We start from the raw sequence: 13,180 nt of genomic DNA on the forward strand, positions 1-13,180 counted from the left end.
GTAATGAAATGGCAATATTTTATTTTTTCTTTCCCTAATAAACCTCACAGGTTTCCTACAGAGGAGAATGTGGAGAAAAACAGAAAGGAAATTTTGGTAGACCTAGAGGACAGCCAGAAAGCAGCAAACCACTGATACCAGATGATCAAGACCAAAATATTTAGCTGTGTTTGACAGACAGCTGAGTAATCTTACAGCCCAAATCCTCTTTGTAGCTATATTTACTAAGGTGTGATTATGCTAATAACAGTAATAAAATAGTAATAAATATATAATAGTAATAGATGGTAATAAAATCCTGCTCTACAAGGAATTTATTCTGGGGCTGAGAAGAACTTGTTCTTTCCCACCCAACTCTGTATATCCAGATGCCTAGGAGACAGGATATGTAATTGCACAGGTGGGAGGCCTGACCCCTGGTGTGAATTCTCTCTGACATCAGTCAGTGTGGAAAACAAACTGTATATATAAAGTAGGAAGCCCTAGGAGTGGAAGCAATGCCGTGGAGATCAAGGGAGTGGAGCAAAGAGAAAGGTAAATCAAGTAGATAGAAAGGAATAGATTGAGAAGAAAAATGGCAAATAGTTCAGAGGATTGGCAAACCTCCAGGAAGAGTAGTACTGGGCAAAAACTTAGATAATGACTTCAAATGTAATAGTTTTATTTTCCCGCTTGTCTAATATTTCTTCTGGATGGACCACAAGGTGCTGCTTTATTAAACCACAGACATGATCCATGCTCTTATCTCGGGAAAGAGAAGAAAGCGGCAGGGCTCAGCGGCCGAAGGAGTCTGGGCCAGGAAAGCCTGAACGAGCACAGCACAGCGGGCAGGGATCTCTGTGCTGAAGGGTTTCCAGAGAAGGCTCGTACCTGCTCCCGGAGGAACGTGGGGAGGAGCTCCGGGCACGACCGACCCGCGGGGATCCCGCCCTGCCCCGCCTCTCCCGCCAGCGCGGCTGCTGGCCCCGCCCACGAGGGCGGCCTCGCCCAATCCGAGCGCGGTCCGGGGCCCCGCCTCCCGCTCTCCGGCCAATCAGCGTGGGGCGCAGCTCCGCCGGCCGCGGCCGGAGCCGCCTCCCGGGAGGTGACGGGGACGCGCCCGCACCGGCGCCTCGGGCCCCGGGAGCGCCTCCGGCCCCGGCCCGGCCCGACCTTGGCCCGGCCCGGCCCGGTATGGCGGACTCGCACGGGGAGCAGCCGGCGCGGCGCTCCGCCCGGGCTGCCGACGGCGGCGCCTGCTGCTGGGCGCTGCCCACGGCACTGCTCTGCGCCTACGGCTTCTTCTGCAGCGTGCGGCCGTCGGAGCCTTTCCTCACCCGGTACTTGCTGGGACCTTACAAGAACCTCTCCGAGACCCAGGTACCGCGTTCCCGTGTGCCTTCTTCCCCCCCAACCCCCCCCCCCCCCCCCCGCGGGCTGTGTGTCTGTCTGTCTGTCTGTCTGTCTGTCTGTCTGTGCTTTGTTGGCAATACGCGGGTGCTGGCGCTCACCGCTGCCTTTTCCCTTCCGCAGGTGTTCAACGAGATTTTCCCGGTGTGGACTTACTCCTACCTGGCGCTGCTCTTCCCCGTGTTCCTGGCCACGGACTACCTGCGGTACAAGCCCGTGGTCCTGCTGCAGGGCCTGAGCCTCATCGTCACCTGGTTCATGCTGCTCTACGCCCAGGGGCTGCGGGCCATCCAGTTCCTTGAGTTCTTCTACGGCATGGGGACTGCCACCGACATCGCCTATTATTCCTACATCTACAGTGTCGTCGATATCAATCTGTACCAGAAGGTCACCAGCTACTGCCGAAGTGCCACCCTGGTGGGCTACACAGTGGGCTCGGTGTCCGGGCAGGTCCTTGTGTCAGTGGCGGGATGGTCCCTCTTCAGCTTGAACGTTATCTCCTTAACCAGCATATCCATTGCCTTTGGCACAGCGTGGTTCCTGCCCATGCCACAAAAAAGCCTTTTCTTTCACCACCTCACAAGTCAGCGGCTTGGTTGTGAAATGAAGGTCATGGACTGTAAAAACGGAGCTGCTGTTCAGGATCATCCCGATGTGCAGAGGGCACCTGGCTGGGAGGATGAGACAAAAGTTCCCTTAAATGGGGAGGGTCATTCAGCAGAGAAACGGGTGAGTTGTGCCCTGAGTTTACAAGAGCAGAAGGTGCCATTCAGATGTGATTGTAACACATGCATATACGTATGTAGCAGTAGAGATGTAATATGTAACAGCAAAAAAGTATCCCTTTACTTGTTCCACTTCCTTATTTATGGCACGGGGGAATTATTACTGGCATCCTTTTGCTGTTTGAGCGTGGTAGGCTGCTCCTTAGTTTTTCTGAACTTGCTCTTCATGTTTCACACGGCTGCAGTTTGAGTGCTCTGGGCCATCAGATTGCCATCCAACAGTAGAAAACAAGGGACATCTCTGGGACACTAAACATTGAGCACATGTCCGAACTCTGTGTGTGCTCCTGGATGCACCCAGGGACTTGCAGAAAAAAAAAGATAATTCTTCTTGCACTCGCATTTTGACACTGTTATTCCAACTGTTGTGCAAGATATGCTGTAATATGCTGTGTAATAATTGGGGTTTATCGTACGATCCTGGAAGGAAGCTGGTCTAGGAAAGAAACTGCAGTAGTTCTTGAGTGCACTTGGAAGCAGACATTGATTAGTTGTAGAAAGGCAGAATGTGGATAAATTGCAGGAAGCATATCTGCATAATATCTGTTTAATGCAGCCCCTGAGAATGTCAAGGTGACATGTGGCTTTTGTGGGCTGCATAACTTGGCAAAGTCATTTGTATGGAAACAAGTGCAGGGACCCTTGCTCGGTGGAGGGACGTGCTGTGTCCTACCGTGGGTGAGCAGCCTTCAGTTTTGAGGACCAGTGTGAGTGTGTAGTTGCCTGCTGGGCAGGTCCCTGCTGGCCACACTGCTCCACGGAATGCAAAGATGTGGAGATTCCAGGCAGGGGGATTCAAGGCCCTGGGGAGAGGCCAGCCTTGCTCCTTGGACAGGAGGCCGTGCTGGTTCTGAGGACAGGTCAGAAGGTAAGCGCAGCTGCTGGATTAGTCAGCAGTGGGTGTTTCTTAGCAAGTATGCCACAGTTAGCTGGGGGAGGCAGCATCCAGGGCTGCTTTCTGCTTTTCCAGCTACAGCTGGGAATTAAAGGTATTAACATTCCAGGGACTTAATCCTGCCCCATCCAGCACGATCTTGTGTGAGCAAGGATATTTCTACCCGAGTTATGCTTGCTTGCTGAAGGGTATTTGTTAAGACATTCTATACCATAAACATATAACTTATCTGTCCCTTTTGTTTACCTTACTCCTCTCCTGTGAGAGTACATGCAGTACCAAAGTAGTGCAGAAAAGTTTAGAAAAGGAGCAAGCACACCTGCCTAACTCAGCAGAGGTCACTTACACCAGGTGCTGAAGGCTGAGAAGCACTGGAGTGTGATGATTGTCCTTCTTACTGAGGTAACAGCAGCCACATTTCACAAACGTGGATGGCTGTAGGAATAATTGTACTGAAGAGGCACAGGCAGGGCAAGTGGGGCTTTCTGCCTTATCAGACACATGCTTGGGGCTGAACAGCCAAATCAGTTTTGGCATTGTGTGTGACTGTTCCCTTCTCTTGTTTTCCTGCACCTAAACTTGAGCTTCGTGTGAAATCGTCTGTGTGGGAGTTAAGTGCTAAAGTCACATTGCCACAAGCTCACCTCTTCCCACAAGTTCTGTTGTGTTTTGGAGGAACGGTATCCACATGCAGAGTTACGCCATTGGCAAAGCCCCAGTGGGACTGTGGTGTTTGATAAAGATGCTTAGAAATCAGTGATGCTTGAGGGGGTGGGAGAAAGGAAGTTCAGAACAGGTTTCAGGCTGTGTTTTTTTGGGGTTTTAGTAGAAACTTTTTGAAATTAGTTTTATTGCTCATGGAATATAGTCTTTCCCAGGCACACACTGCATGATTCCCCCAGGGAAAGGGCATAATGCCAGGAGCTCAAAGTTGCTGCTGCTGTCTGGAAACCACTCTGAAACTGGACGTGTGACAGCACAATGTGCAATAGCTCAGTCCTGTGACAGTGCTGTGTTTCCCTGCAGGGAATCCAAGTTCACAGGGGCCTGAGGTGCTGGGTGGGCCTTGGGGTTCTGCCCGGTCTCAAATGAAGTAACTGCTCCTCCTACTCAGCCTAGAAGGGTCTTGCCTTACAGAGTTTACACTATGTCTGCATATGTGTGCATGCAGCAAATGTAACCAGGAACTTTTGTCTACAAAGTGAAGACATGGTCTTTTCTTCTGCTGCTGTTGATATAAAATGGTAAAGAACAGGACTGTAACAGTATATATAGAAAGCAATTTTGATTGTTGCTAGAATTGATCTATTTTCAATTATTTTTAAGGGTCTTCCCCCTTTGATGCTCTTTCTAGAAATATTTGGAGCGGAAAGCTTCACTTTTTATCTCATGCAATTTGTCAGTCACTTGTATGTGCAGGAGCTGCCATTTGCAACAGCAGTGTCTGGTGGAAGTAGCTTCTGTTTCCCTTTAGATCCCCAGGTGACATCTCTCACCTTGAAGCATTCAGGGGTAGAGTGTGTGGTAATGAGATTGCTTCTTTGAGTATTTATAAACTCACAATGCCTGTTCTAAAGAAAATCAACTTTTTGGGGACAGATAAAGTTCTCTGTGCTACAAAATTTGGTTGAATTTGAATCAGGACTTAAAAGTGTCAGTGATACTTTTTGCCTTTGTGATGTTAATGTCTGGTTTCTGATCCTGTCTTGTCGAAGTGGATATTGTGTCCTGTTCTCTGGTGTTTCTTCTCTGGTACCCTTCAGTTGCTCACATAACATGTGGCAGTCCCTGCTCTCTGCTGGGGAGAGCCAGAGATGAAGGGGTGCTTGGGACTGAACACTTCCTCTGCATGTAAGGATACAGCCCTGTTTGGCACAGAGACTGTGGGATGGGAAAGCTTTGTATTCATTACTCTGTGAGGTTTGTGACCAAGAATGGTCTTGTCACTCACCTGAAAGGGGCAATTTTGTGGAGCAGTGTGAAGTATTCATAGACAAACACTTAACATTTCTCTCCCCTTTCTTCTACAATCTATGCAGAAGCAGAAAGTAGACATCGTAAAGGTGCTCAAAGATCTCTGGCGGGACTTCCTGCAGTGCTACTCCTCCAGGACCATGCTCTGCTGGTCCGTGTGGTGGGCACTGTCCACCTGTGGCTACTTTCAGGTCATCAACTACGCTCAGGGCCTGTGGGAGATGGTGCTGCCTTCTCACAGTGCTGACATCTACAATGGTGCTGTGGAGGCGGCCTCGACGCTCCTGGGTAAGCTTCTGGCTTAGCTTCTGCTCTGAGAAATGTCTTGCTTCCCTCAAGGTCACTAGAGCATGATTTGGAAGTGCCATGCATTCCCCCAAGCATGCAGGAGAGGTGAACCCTGGCATTTGGGGTGAGTCTTCCCTGACATGCACAGGTAGGGTGCTCCGTGTGAGCTAGTTGCTGAAGCAGCCCTGATTCTTGTAATCCAGTACGTAGGTGTTTAGAGGAACCTCCCAAGTCAATCTTCATTCTGAAATACTTGGCAGAAGGTTCCAGGCATGTGGCTGACTGTGTGTTCTTGGCTGTCACCAAGACAGTGGGGTTATGTTTGTTTTAGCCACTCAGAGGCAGACATGGGGTCCTGTTAGGTTTTTCTCCAGGAGCCTGTGAAGGTTTCCTGTACACACACAGCATGCAGTGAGCCATGTTTAGTCATTTCAGCACTGGAAGGAGCAGAAGCTATTAAGATGAAAGGAGTTGGTTGACTTGAAAAGGACAGGTAGGTCAGTCAACACAAGCATTTGTTTATTAAGTTGTTTAATACTGTTTCATTACCAGAACTAGGACAATACCTTTTTAAAATAGCTAACATACCCTTACAGATGTTGCTACAGAATTTCCCTTTTCTTTGATGGAGTCATTGTTCCATCATCTGCTGTGGACCTCACCTACTTGGGGGCAAAAGAAACCAAGGTACACAAGCAAATTATTAGTGCTTCCTTGGGCGTGGTCAGCCTCTGCTTGAAGTTCAGTAGGAAGCTGTGGCTGGTTTATAGTTCTAAAAGCTGGTCCACAACCCACTGTTAGTTGGGTTTGAAACTGTTGGCAACTTGATGACTTTGTCTATTCAGTTCTTGGTGTGCTAAACCTGCCCTTAAATAGCTTGCTCTCATACACTGTTTCTCCACTCTAGCCTGAGCCTGTGGCTCTTATCTCTTGTTTGGATTGGCTTCCTCTACCACCCTACCTTTGTCCCAGAAGCAAAAGAATTGATATCAAAGAAAATAAGACCCATAATGTGGCCTAATAGCAGCACAATTTAAAAACTAAAAAACAAGGCAGGAAGAGTATTCTTCAAACCTTATCATGAACATCTTTGATAATAAGGTCCCTTTTTAAAAGGCCTGTGAACAATGGACCTAAACTCTTGTAAGACTGAAGATTTTAGTTTCCCTTTTTTTTTCCCTCAAGTGTTTTTATAAATAGTTGAATCATTTTGGGTGATGTTTTCAGGTAAATTAGTCTGAACTACTCAAAAGAGAGAATCCTTCCAGTTGATAGAAATTAATTGCTTGAAAGAAGCAAAGTTTAATGAATTCATATTCACAACTAAAAGCTTGAAGTGTGTGACAGGACTGGAAGTCCTTACATCTGTTAAAAATGAGCATGCATTGACCTGACTTCCTAGGTGCTAGTGCAAATGCTCTAACTTCTGATTTCCAGTTTGAATTTATTAATGAGCTGTTTATTTATCTCTGATGTCATGCCAAGGTTGTATTTTAGCACAAATACACATTTAGCTCTGAGCCAGACAAGCCAGGTTTTTCTAGTTGTTCTTTGGTAAAGTTAAGTTTTTTGTTCTCTTCCTTACTAGCCTGTCTTTGCAACAAACCTACAAACCTGGTTTGAGCTGATTCTTTTTGAAGGTGGATAATCAGAATTGCATTCAACTTTATTCAGTGAGGCCTCAGACTTACAGAAGAACATGCTGTTCCCTCTTCTTCCTGTGCTAGAAATACCTCTCCTGCTGCATCCCAGATCTGATTTGCCATTTTCATTGCTTTCAGTCATTCTGTGCTCAGTTAGGAGCAACGTTTGACAGCCTTTGCCTAAGGTGCTGTTGCCACCCCTGCCCTGCAGAAGGGTTTAAGTTGGCATGGTGACTCATTAAGCTTTCCCTGTCCTGGGAAAGAGAAGTAGTATTCCTTCTAGGGAGAGCAGCTCACTGTTAGGCTGTCTCCCTGCACCTTCTTTGGAGTGTGGCAATCCTTTATCAGGTTGGGTTGTGAAACCAGTGGATCAGTTGAATGTGTCTCACTGAAGAGACTAATATATTAATTTGGTGTCAGGTTGATGCAACCTTGGCACATAGGGAGAGTACAACTTTGTGAATTTCCATGAGATCCTCGCGTCTATTACCAAATTTCAGAACTGCTGAGACAGTAGGAAGAGTGCTCTAGGACTTAGCTTCTTTTTGCATCTCAGAGTTTTGCTACTTGGGGAGTCAGACTTTCAAAGAACAAGATGTTATGTCATGTCACAGCAGGCACCGAGAAGACTTTAGTAGGGGAAAATAAATCCTTTCCCTTGGCATAGTGCCCTTCTTCACCAGTCTGCAAGATTGATGTAAGGTCTGACAGGATTGAAGGCTTGTGCAAACTGGTGCTACATAAGGAGTCTTGGTGTGCTTGCAGGTTTTCTAAGACAGCAAGCCAGCTAAGAGCTACAAAGAGCTTAGATACTGCACTGTAGCACTTCTGTGCAGTCGTCTGCTGCTGAACACAATCCTGTTTTTCAGAGATATCCTGTAAACCTCCCTTTGTCAGTATGCTGTTTGTCTGGTTTGCTGTGTACAGCCATTATGCTGTTGGTTGCTATTTGGCTTGTTTGCAGAACAAGGCCTACTTGGAATGGGAATTTTCTATTAATGTCATATGTATTTAGGCTTCTCAGTAGCTGCAGCCATGATAGTGCATGAAACACACCTTGTCTGCTCATTGAATTGCAGGAAACACCACATGCTTTCCTGTCCTATGATTTGTCTTTTATCCCCATCCCCTCTTCATAAAATCCAGCCAGAGTTATAAACCTCTCTGGGTTGTAAAGGATTGTTCTTGCACAATCAGTAGTGCATGATTATACCCTGTGATTAGGCTGCATCCCAGGAGATGTGGATTTGGACTCCTCATCTTACTCTTACAGCCAAGTGTAGAGAAGACAGTAAATGTAGGTTTTTCTGCTTCCTGGGAGAGAGCTCTAACAGCTGTGCACTGAAGTGAGTAGTGTCTTTATCCCTCCTACCCTCTGCTACAGCACCACTAAATAATTGGGTGAGTGCTTTTGAGAACCAGGTTTCCATTTCTCAACAGAAATTGCCCAATTATTGACAGCACTGCCACAGTCAAGCACAGAGGACTGAGTAGAAGTGGTCTGAGGCCTGGGGCTGTCATGCTTCTGGAGACAGCAAGGAAAAAGCAGTCAGCATTGATCTATGTAATTTTTTTCTGTTTCTGTAAAAGTAAATGGGAGTTTACAGCAGGGTTCCAGGTGAGGGAGGGATCAGAAAGGAGAGCTGCTGAGGTGTTCCCATTTGTGTACTCCACTTCATTCATATTTGGCTGTTAGGGGTATAGAGCTCCCAAGGTACCATCTCCAAATTGCTCCAACTGTAATTACTAAGATTTATGTTTTCCTTCCCTTCACAGGAGCTGTTGCAGTTGTTGTTGTGGGTCACATAAAAACATCCTGGGCAATGTGGGGTGAAGTGGCACTTGCCCTATTCTCCTTTCTTATTGCTGCTGCTGTGTATGTCATGGACACTGTTCGTAACATCTGGGTGTGCTATGCATCTTATGTCATCTTCAGAATTATCTACATGATGCTAATCACAATAGCAACGTGAGTATCTCTGTAACCTAAACTGCTCTCAAGGTTACAGCTGGTGTGAAAGCAGTGCATTACTCTGTGTAACAAGAGTCTGTTGCAAGGGTTTGTGTTTTGATTCAGGTTGGAAACTGAGGCATGGGGATATATTTGGCTGGCAGTGTGCCCAAGCTTAAAAGTCTTGTGACACTGTGTCTTGTGACACTGAAGTGACTGCTTCTAAATATTAGCTAGTGCTGATTGCTAGGGGAATGTTTTTCATAAATGTGGCTGGAGCAAAGTGTTAACAGATGAGGAAATGACAATGCTTTGACTGGGATGAAGCATCAGCTTCCCTAACCTGTAGGAAAATTACTTTAGTTTTATTTGTCACTTTGGGGATGAAAGCATAGCTGGTTTTGAACCATAAAATCACTCCAAGACAGCTCAAGCACAAGAGGGGTGATGCTGAAACCAGCAACTGCAAAGGGAGTTCTGCTTAGAAGGATGCAAAAAGTTATGGACCACACAGCCACAGACTGAAACTTTGAGATTGGCAGCAGCTCTCGGGTCAGAGTGCCTTGCATCTTCTCCACAGGACAAGACCTTCTACACCAGACAGCAGGGCTGCTTCAGTAACACTGAAACCCACAAACCTCCCTAAGTGGTGGGTTGTTTGTTTGTTTGTTTTTAAAAAAAGGTGTTGCATGTGTCTATGGGTCTCTTGTAGCTTCTAAATTAGTCCATCATGATTCTGATTAGAAAAGGACACTATCCATGCAAAGTGTTCTAGCTGTGGAAAATACTAAACCAGTCAGTGTAACTCCACAGGCTGCACAGTCATTCTGTCCAGAAAAAACATTCCAGCCATTCATGCATTTCCCTGCTTTTCCCCTTATGTTTCTGGTCATCCCTTTCTTTCCAGGTTCCAGATTGCCACAAATCTCAGTGTGGAGCGGTATGCCCTGGTGTTTGGGGTCAATACTTTCATTGCCTTAGCACTTCAGACTCTGCTCACTGTTATTGTTGTGGATGCCAGTGGGCTTGGCTTGGACATCTTCACCCAGGTATGATAGATGCTCTTACCTTTCTTAATGGGAGGTTGGGAAGGGAGGAAGATAAACCAAGCTGTAAAGCTTCTCAGCTACCTGTTTCTGGGTCAAGGATTTGACAGAGAAATAACCGCTGATTCCTGATATTTTGGAAGTGGAAGGGAACTCATTTATTTTATTAACATTCCTATAAATCTGGTAACTGCTTGGTTTAACCACTTCTTTTCTTTTCATCTTGTCTGCAGTTCATGATTTACGCCTCTTACTTTGCGGCCATCTCACTGGTGTTCTTGGTCAGCGGCATCTGCAATATTGTGAGAGCTTACAGAAGACAAGAGCAGGTGCAAAGCAGATCTCCTGAAAGCCAGTAGTGCACCAAGCAAAGACTCTTGGTGACTACATATGAAGAAATAGGTCTGTTTTTAATCTCTGCCTTTTCTTCCCAAGGCAGTCACCTTAATGGTATATGATCTGTATTTATACTATATTAGTAGCACATTTTAGAAGGTGAATGTATTAGCTCTTACGTAAGTAAGAACAAATATCTTCTTTCTAAAATGCCTTTTGTTCTTCTGTTGCATGTATGGGATGTGCAGCAAAGAACAGTAAATTTCTCAAAGAATGAGAACCTTGGGAGGTTTTAGTCTAACACTGTCCATCTGCAGGCAGTTTTGTGATTGTCTGGTCAGCTGCTGCTCTCTATCTTGAGGTGCTGCTACAGGGCTGAAATGAGGGCACACTAACAGAGCTCTCTGTGGAGAGCCCCAGGCCTGGGACAGGAGGTAGCCTGAGGGCTGTGCTCTGCAGTGTGGCTCTCTCTGAAGCTGCCCTGTGATGCTGGATGCTCTGTGCTGAGGACTGCTACACGTACATTTCTGCATACGCACATGCTTCCTTGAGGAGCTTGTACTGTTTCTCCTGTTCCTGTCTGTCATCCCTGCTGCCAGAGGTTTACCTTAGCTGATCATGGTGCTTCCCCAAAAACATAACTGTCCTGGGGAATCTGTGGCACTGGTGGAAGGGCTGTCAGCAGCACTACTTGTGCCACAAAGGCCTGTGCCCAAGGGATTGTAACTGGAGGGGACACTTAGAGGGGGTTGAAGTAGGCAAAATGCTAATCCAAGGAACCCTTGGATAGCTTTGCCTCTGTCCCTTAGGGCTGCAGGTTCCTGTGATTACAGGAGTCATTGCCTCACAACCCACGGGCTGGACTGTTTCAGGGGGTGGTGTATGTTAGTATAGCACTGAGAAGGAAGGTAACTCACAGGATTTTAAGGTATTCTTTGTGCCCTTAGAGAATTGTGACTGTGGTGATTAAATTGACACTTTCAATTATGGTAGTTAGGAGAATGACTGCCTGAGGCTTTGGAAAATGATGATTTATGGTCTGTCATTTTTCCACCGATATTTTAAAATGCCTTTATGCTTCTGATGGATCTCTGTCCACTAGTTCTACCTCTTCTTTCCACATAAGCAGAACAATGAATGTTTAGAGTGGGCAATTCTTTTGTTTTGCCCAGTTTAAGCAATTTGGGACTTGCCTCATACCTGATTTTTAAAATAATTTATCTTTTCCAAATTGCTTCAACACTTAGGGGGAGTTGCACAGACTTGTCCTGGGCTTGGGTACCTGGATACTCAGGCAGCATGACCAGCACAGCAGCAAATGCCTATGGAGTGTGACTGTTGCTGTGCAGGTTGTGGTGAGTTTGAGTGTACAGGGGAGCTGGCAAAGGAGAAGGTGCAATGCAGCCTTTCCCTCTGTGCCTTCTCTCTTTGTGTTCGTAAGAGCTTCTTTCTTCTTTCAGCTGAAGAAGCAGCTTTGGTTCATCACCTGCTTTTAGTGCCATGGAGACTTCACAGTATAGGGTCTGGGAAGGTGTTTTTCCCCTGGCTGGGACATTTCTCATCACTTTCTGTGAGCCTCAGCCTTTACCACACAAGGTGCATGATTTATGTGTTTGGCATGGGATCCTGGGATCCAGGGAGCCCTTCCAGGCCGGCTGCTCAGGGGAGCCCACTTGCCAAAGCTTTTCTTTCTGCAGGCTGCCTCCTGAATCAGCCCCCTAAAGAGGGGCTCAGCTGCACTGGCATTTACACATGTAGCCTTAACTGCCTTATCCTGAAATGGAAACTTGAAGCCACCCATGTATATATTCCTTTCTCTATAGTTTTTTTGTTTTTTTTAAAAAAAATAATAATATCTGAAGCCATGAAATACTAGCTGATGAGCTATGCTGGGACAAGGATAGTCTGTCCTTTGAGTTCCTTGGTCTGATGGCAGTTGGAGCAAGGCAGGGGGAGTGGATGTACAGCACTCCTGTCAAGTGACCAAAAGCAGCAGCTCAGTTTTAATCGTACTTTAAATACAGATATCAAATCTTTGATGGGGAAGAGCCCGGTTATTTTAAATGCAAGTCACAAATTAACTAATGACTTAGAGCAATATCAGTGATTTTTGTACCAAAAGTAATGAAACTGTAGCAATAGAAAACCTTGCTACGTTGGGTGTGTCTTCAGGCCCACAATGTATGGAAGCCACACCTGGATGTTGTTCAGGTTCTGAGCTGTGCTGTTGCTGTGCTGATGTGGTGACTATAGAGCCTGATTGGAGCTGTATGCAGAGTTAACAATGATTCTTATGAAAATCTGTAACCATGTGGACATTGTTGGTTTCTAATTAAACAGCTATTTTTGTTAAATAAAAATACTCTGAGATATCCTGTGTGGTCAGTGCTTTTTTTTCTGTTTTGATATCCTGCTAATCCACAGCATTGCTGCTGTAGGTTGTTCTGAGCATCTTTGTAACAAAGAGAAAAACAATTTAGAACAAAGCATACAAAAAGAAGCAAGACTTTAAGAAGCTGATAGTTGCTGGCTGGCTTTTGTGAGTTTGCGTAACTGTGCAAGTGTCTTGTATTGGGGATTCTTAAGTGCTGAGCAGTCCAGAAGCACCATTCTAATTGCAGTGCAGACTGGTCTGGTGAGGGAGATCATCACCCACCAGTGCAGGGTAGCCCTGGATGCTCTGGTCTAGCTGGGGGTTACAGTGAGGGAAAGCAGGTGTAGGTTTGCCATGCAGGACCTTTCTACTTACATTGACCTAATCACAAAATTGAGGCCTTAAAGGAAAAATGTTGTAAGCTCCCCATCCTGGCACTTCCTGCCTTATAAGGCTCTCCTGTGCTGTGTTTCTAGAAGACATGGCTTGTACCTCATAA

At 46.1% G+C, this 13,180-nt stretch overlaps 1 protein-coding gene across 1 annotated transcript; it reads left to right on the forward strand.

The window, feature by feature from the left end:
- The first annotated feature begins 1,084 nt into the window (after nucleotides 1-1,084).
- Nucleotides 1,085-12,679, forward strand: SLC19A2 (solute carrier family 19 member 2). The gene is made up of 6 exons (XM_086882981.1): nucleotides 1,085-1,359; nucleotides 1,513-2,118; nucleotides 5,109-5,331; nucleotides 8,751-8,943; nucleotides 9,833-9,974; nucleotides 10,205-12,679. The coding sequence occupies exons 1-6, from the start codon at nucleotides 1,174-1,176 to the stop codon at nucleotides 10,328-10,330; spliced, it is 1,476 nt and encodes a 491-aa protein (XP_086739107.1). The 5' UTR covers nucleotides 1,085-1,173; the 3' UTR covers nucleotides 10,331-12,679.
- Nucleotides 12,680-13,180: the final 501 nt, after the last annotated feature.

This window comes from Cyanistes caeruleus, chromosome 3 (genome assembly GCF_971803275.1).
Source record: "Cyanistes caeruleus chromosome 3, bCyaCae1.hap1.1, whole genome shotgun sequence".
Classification (NCBI taxonomy): domain Eukaryota; kingdom Metazoa; phylum Chordata; class Aves; order Passeriformes; family Paridae; genus Cyanistes; species Cyanistes caeruleus.

Coding starts and splice junctions, on each gene's coding strand:
- SLC19A2 (XM_086882981.1), top strand. CDS start 1,174: ATGGCGGACTCGCACGGGGAGCAGCCGGCGCGGCGCTCCGCCCGGGCT. Junction 1,360..1,512: donor AGAACCTCTCCGAGACCCAG/GTACCGCGTTCC, acceptor TCCCTTCCGCAG/GTGTTCAACGAGATTTTCCC. Junction 8,944..9,832: donor ATGCTAATCACAATAGCAAC/GTGAGTATCTCT, acceptor CTTTCTTTCCAG/GTTCCAGATTGCCACAAATC.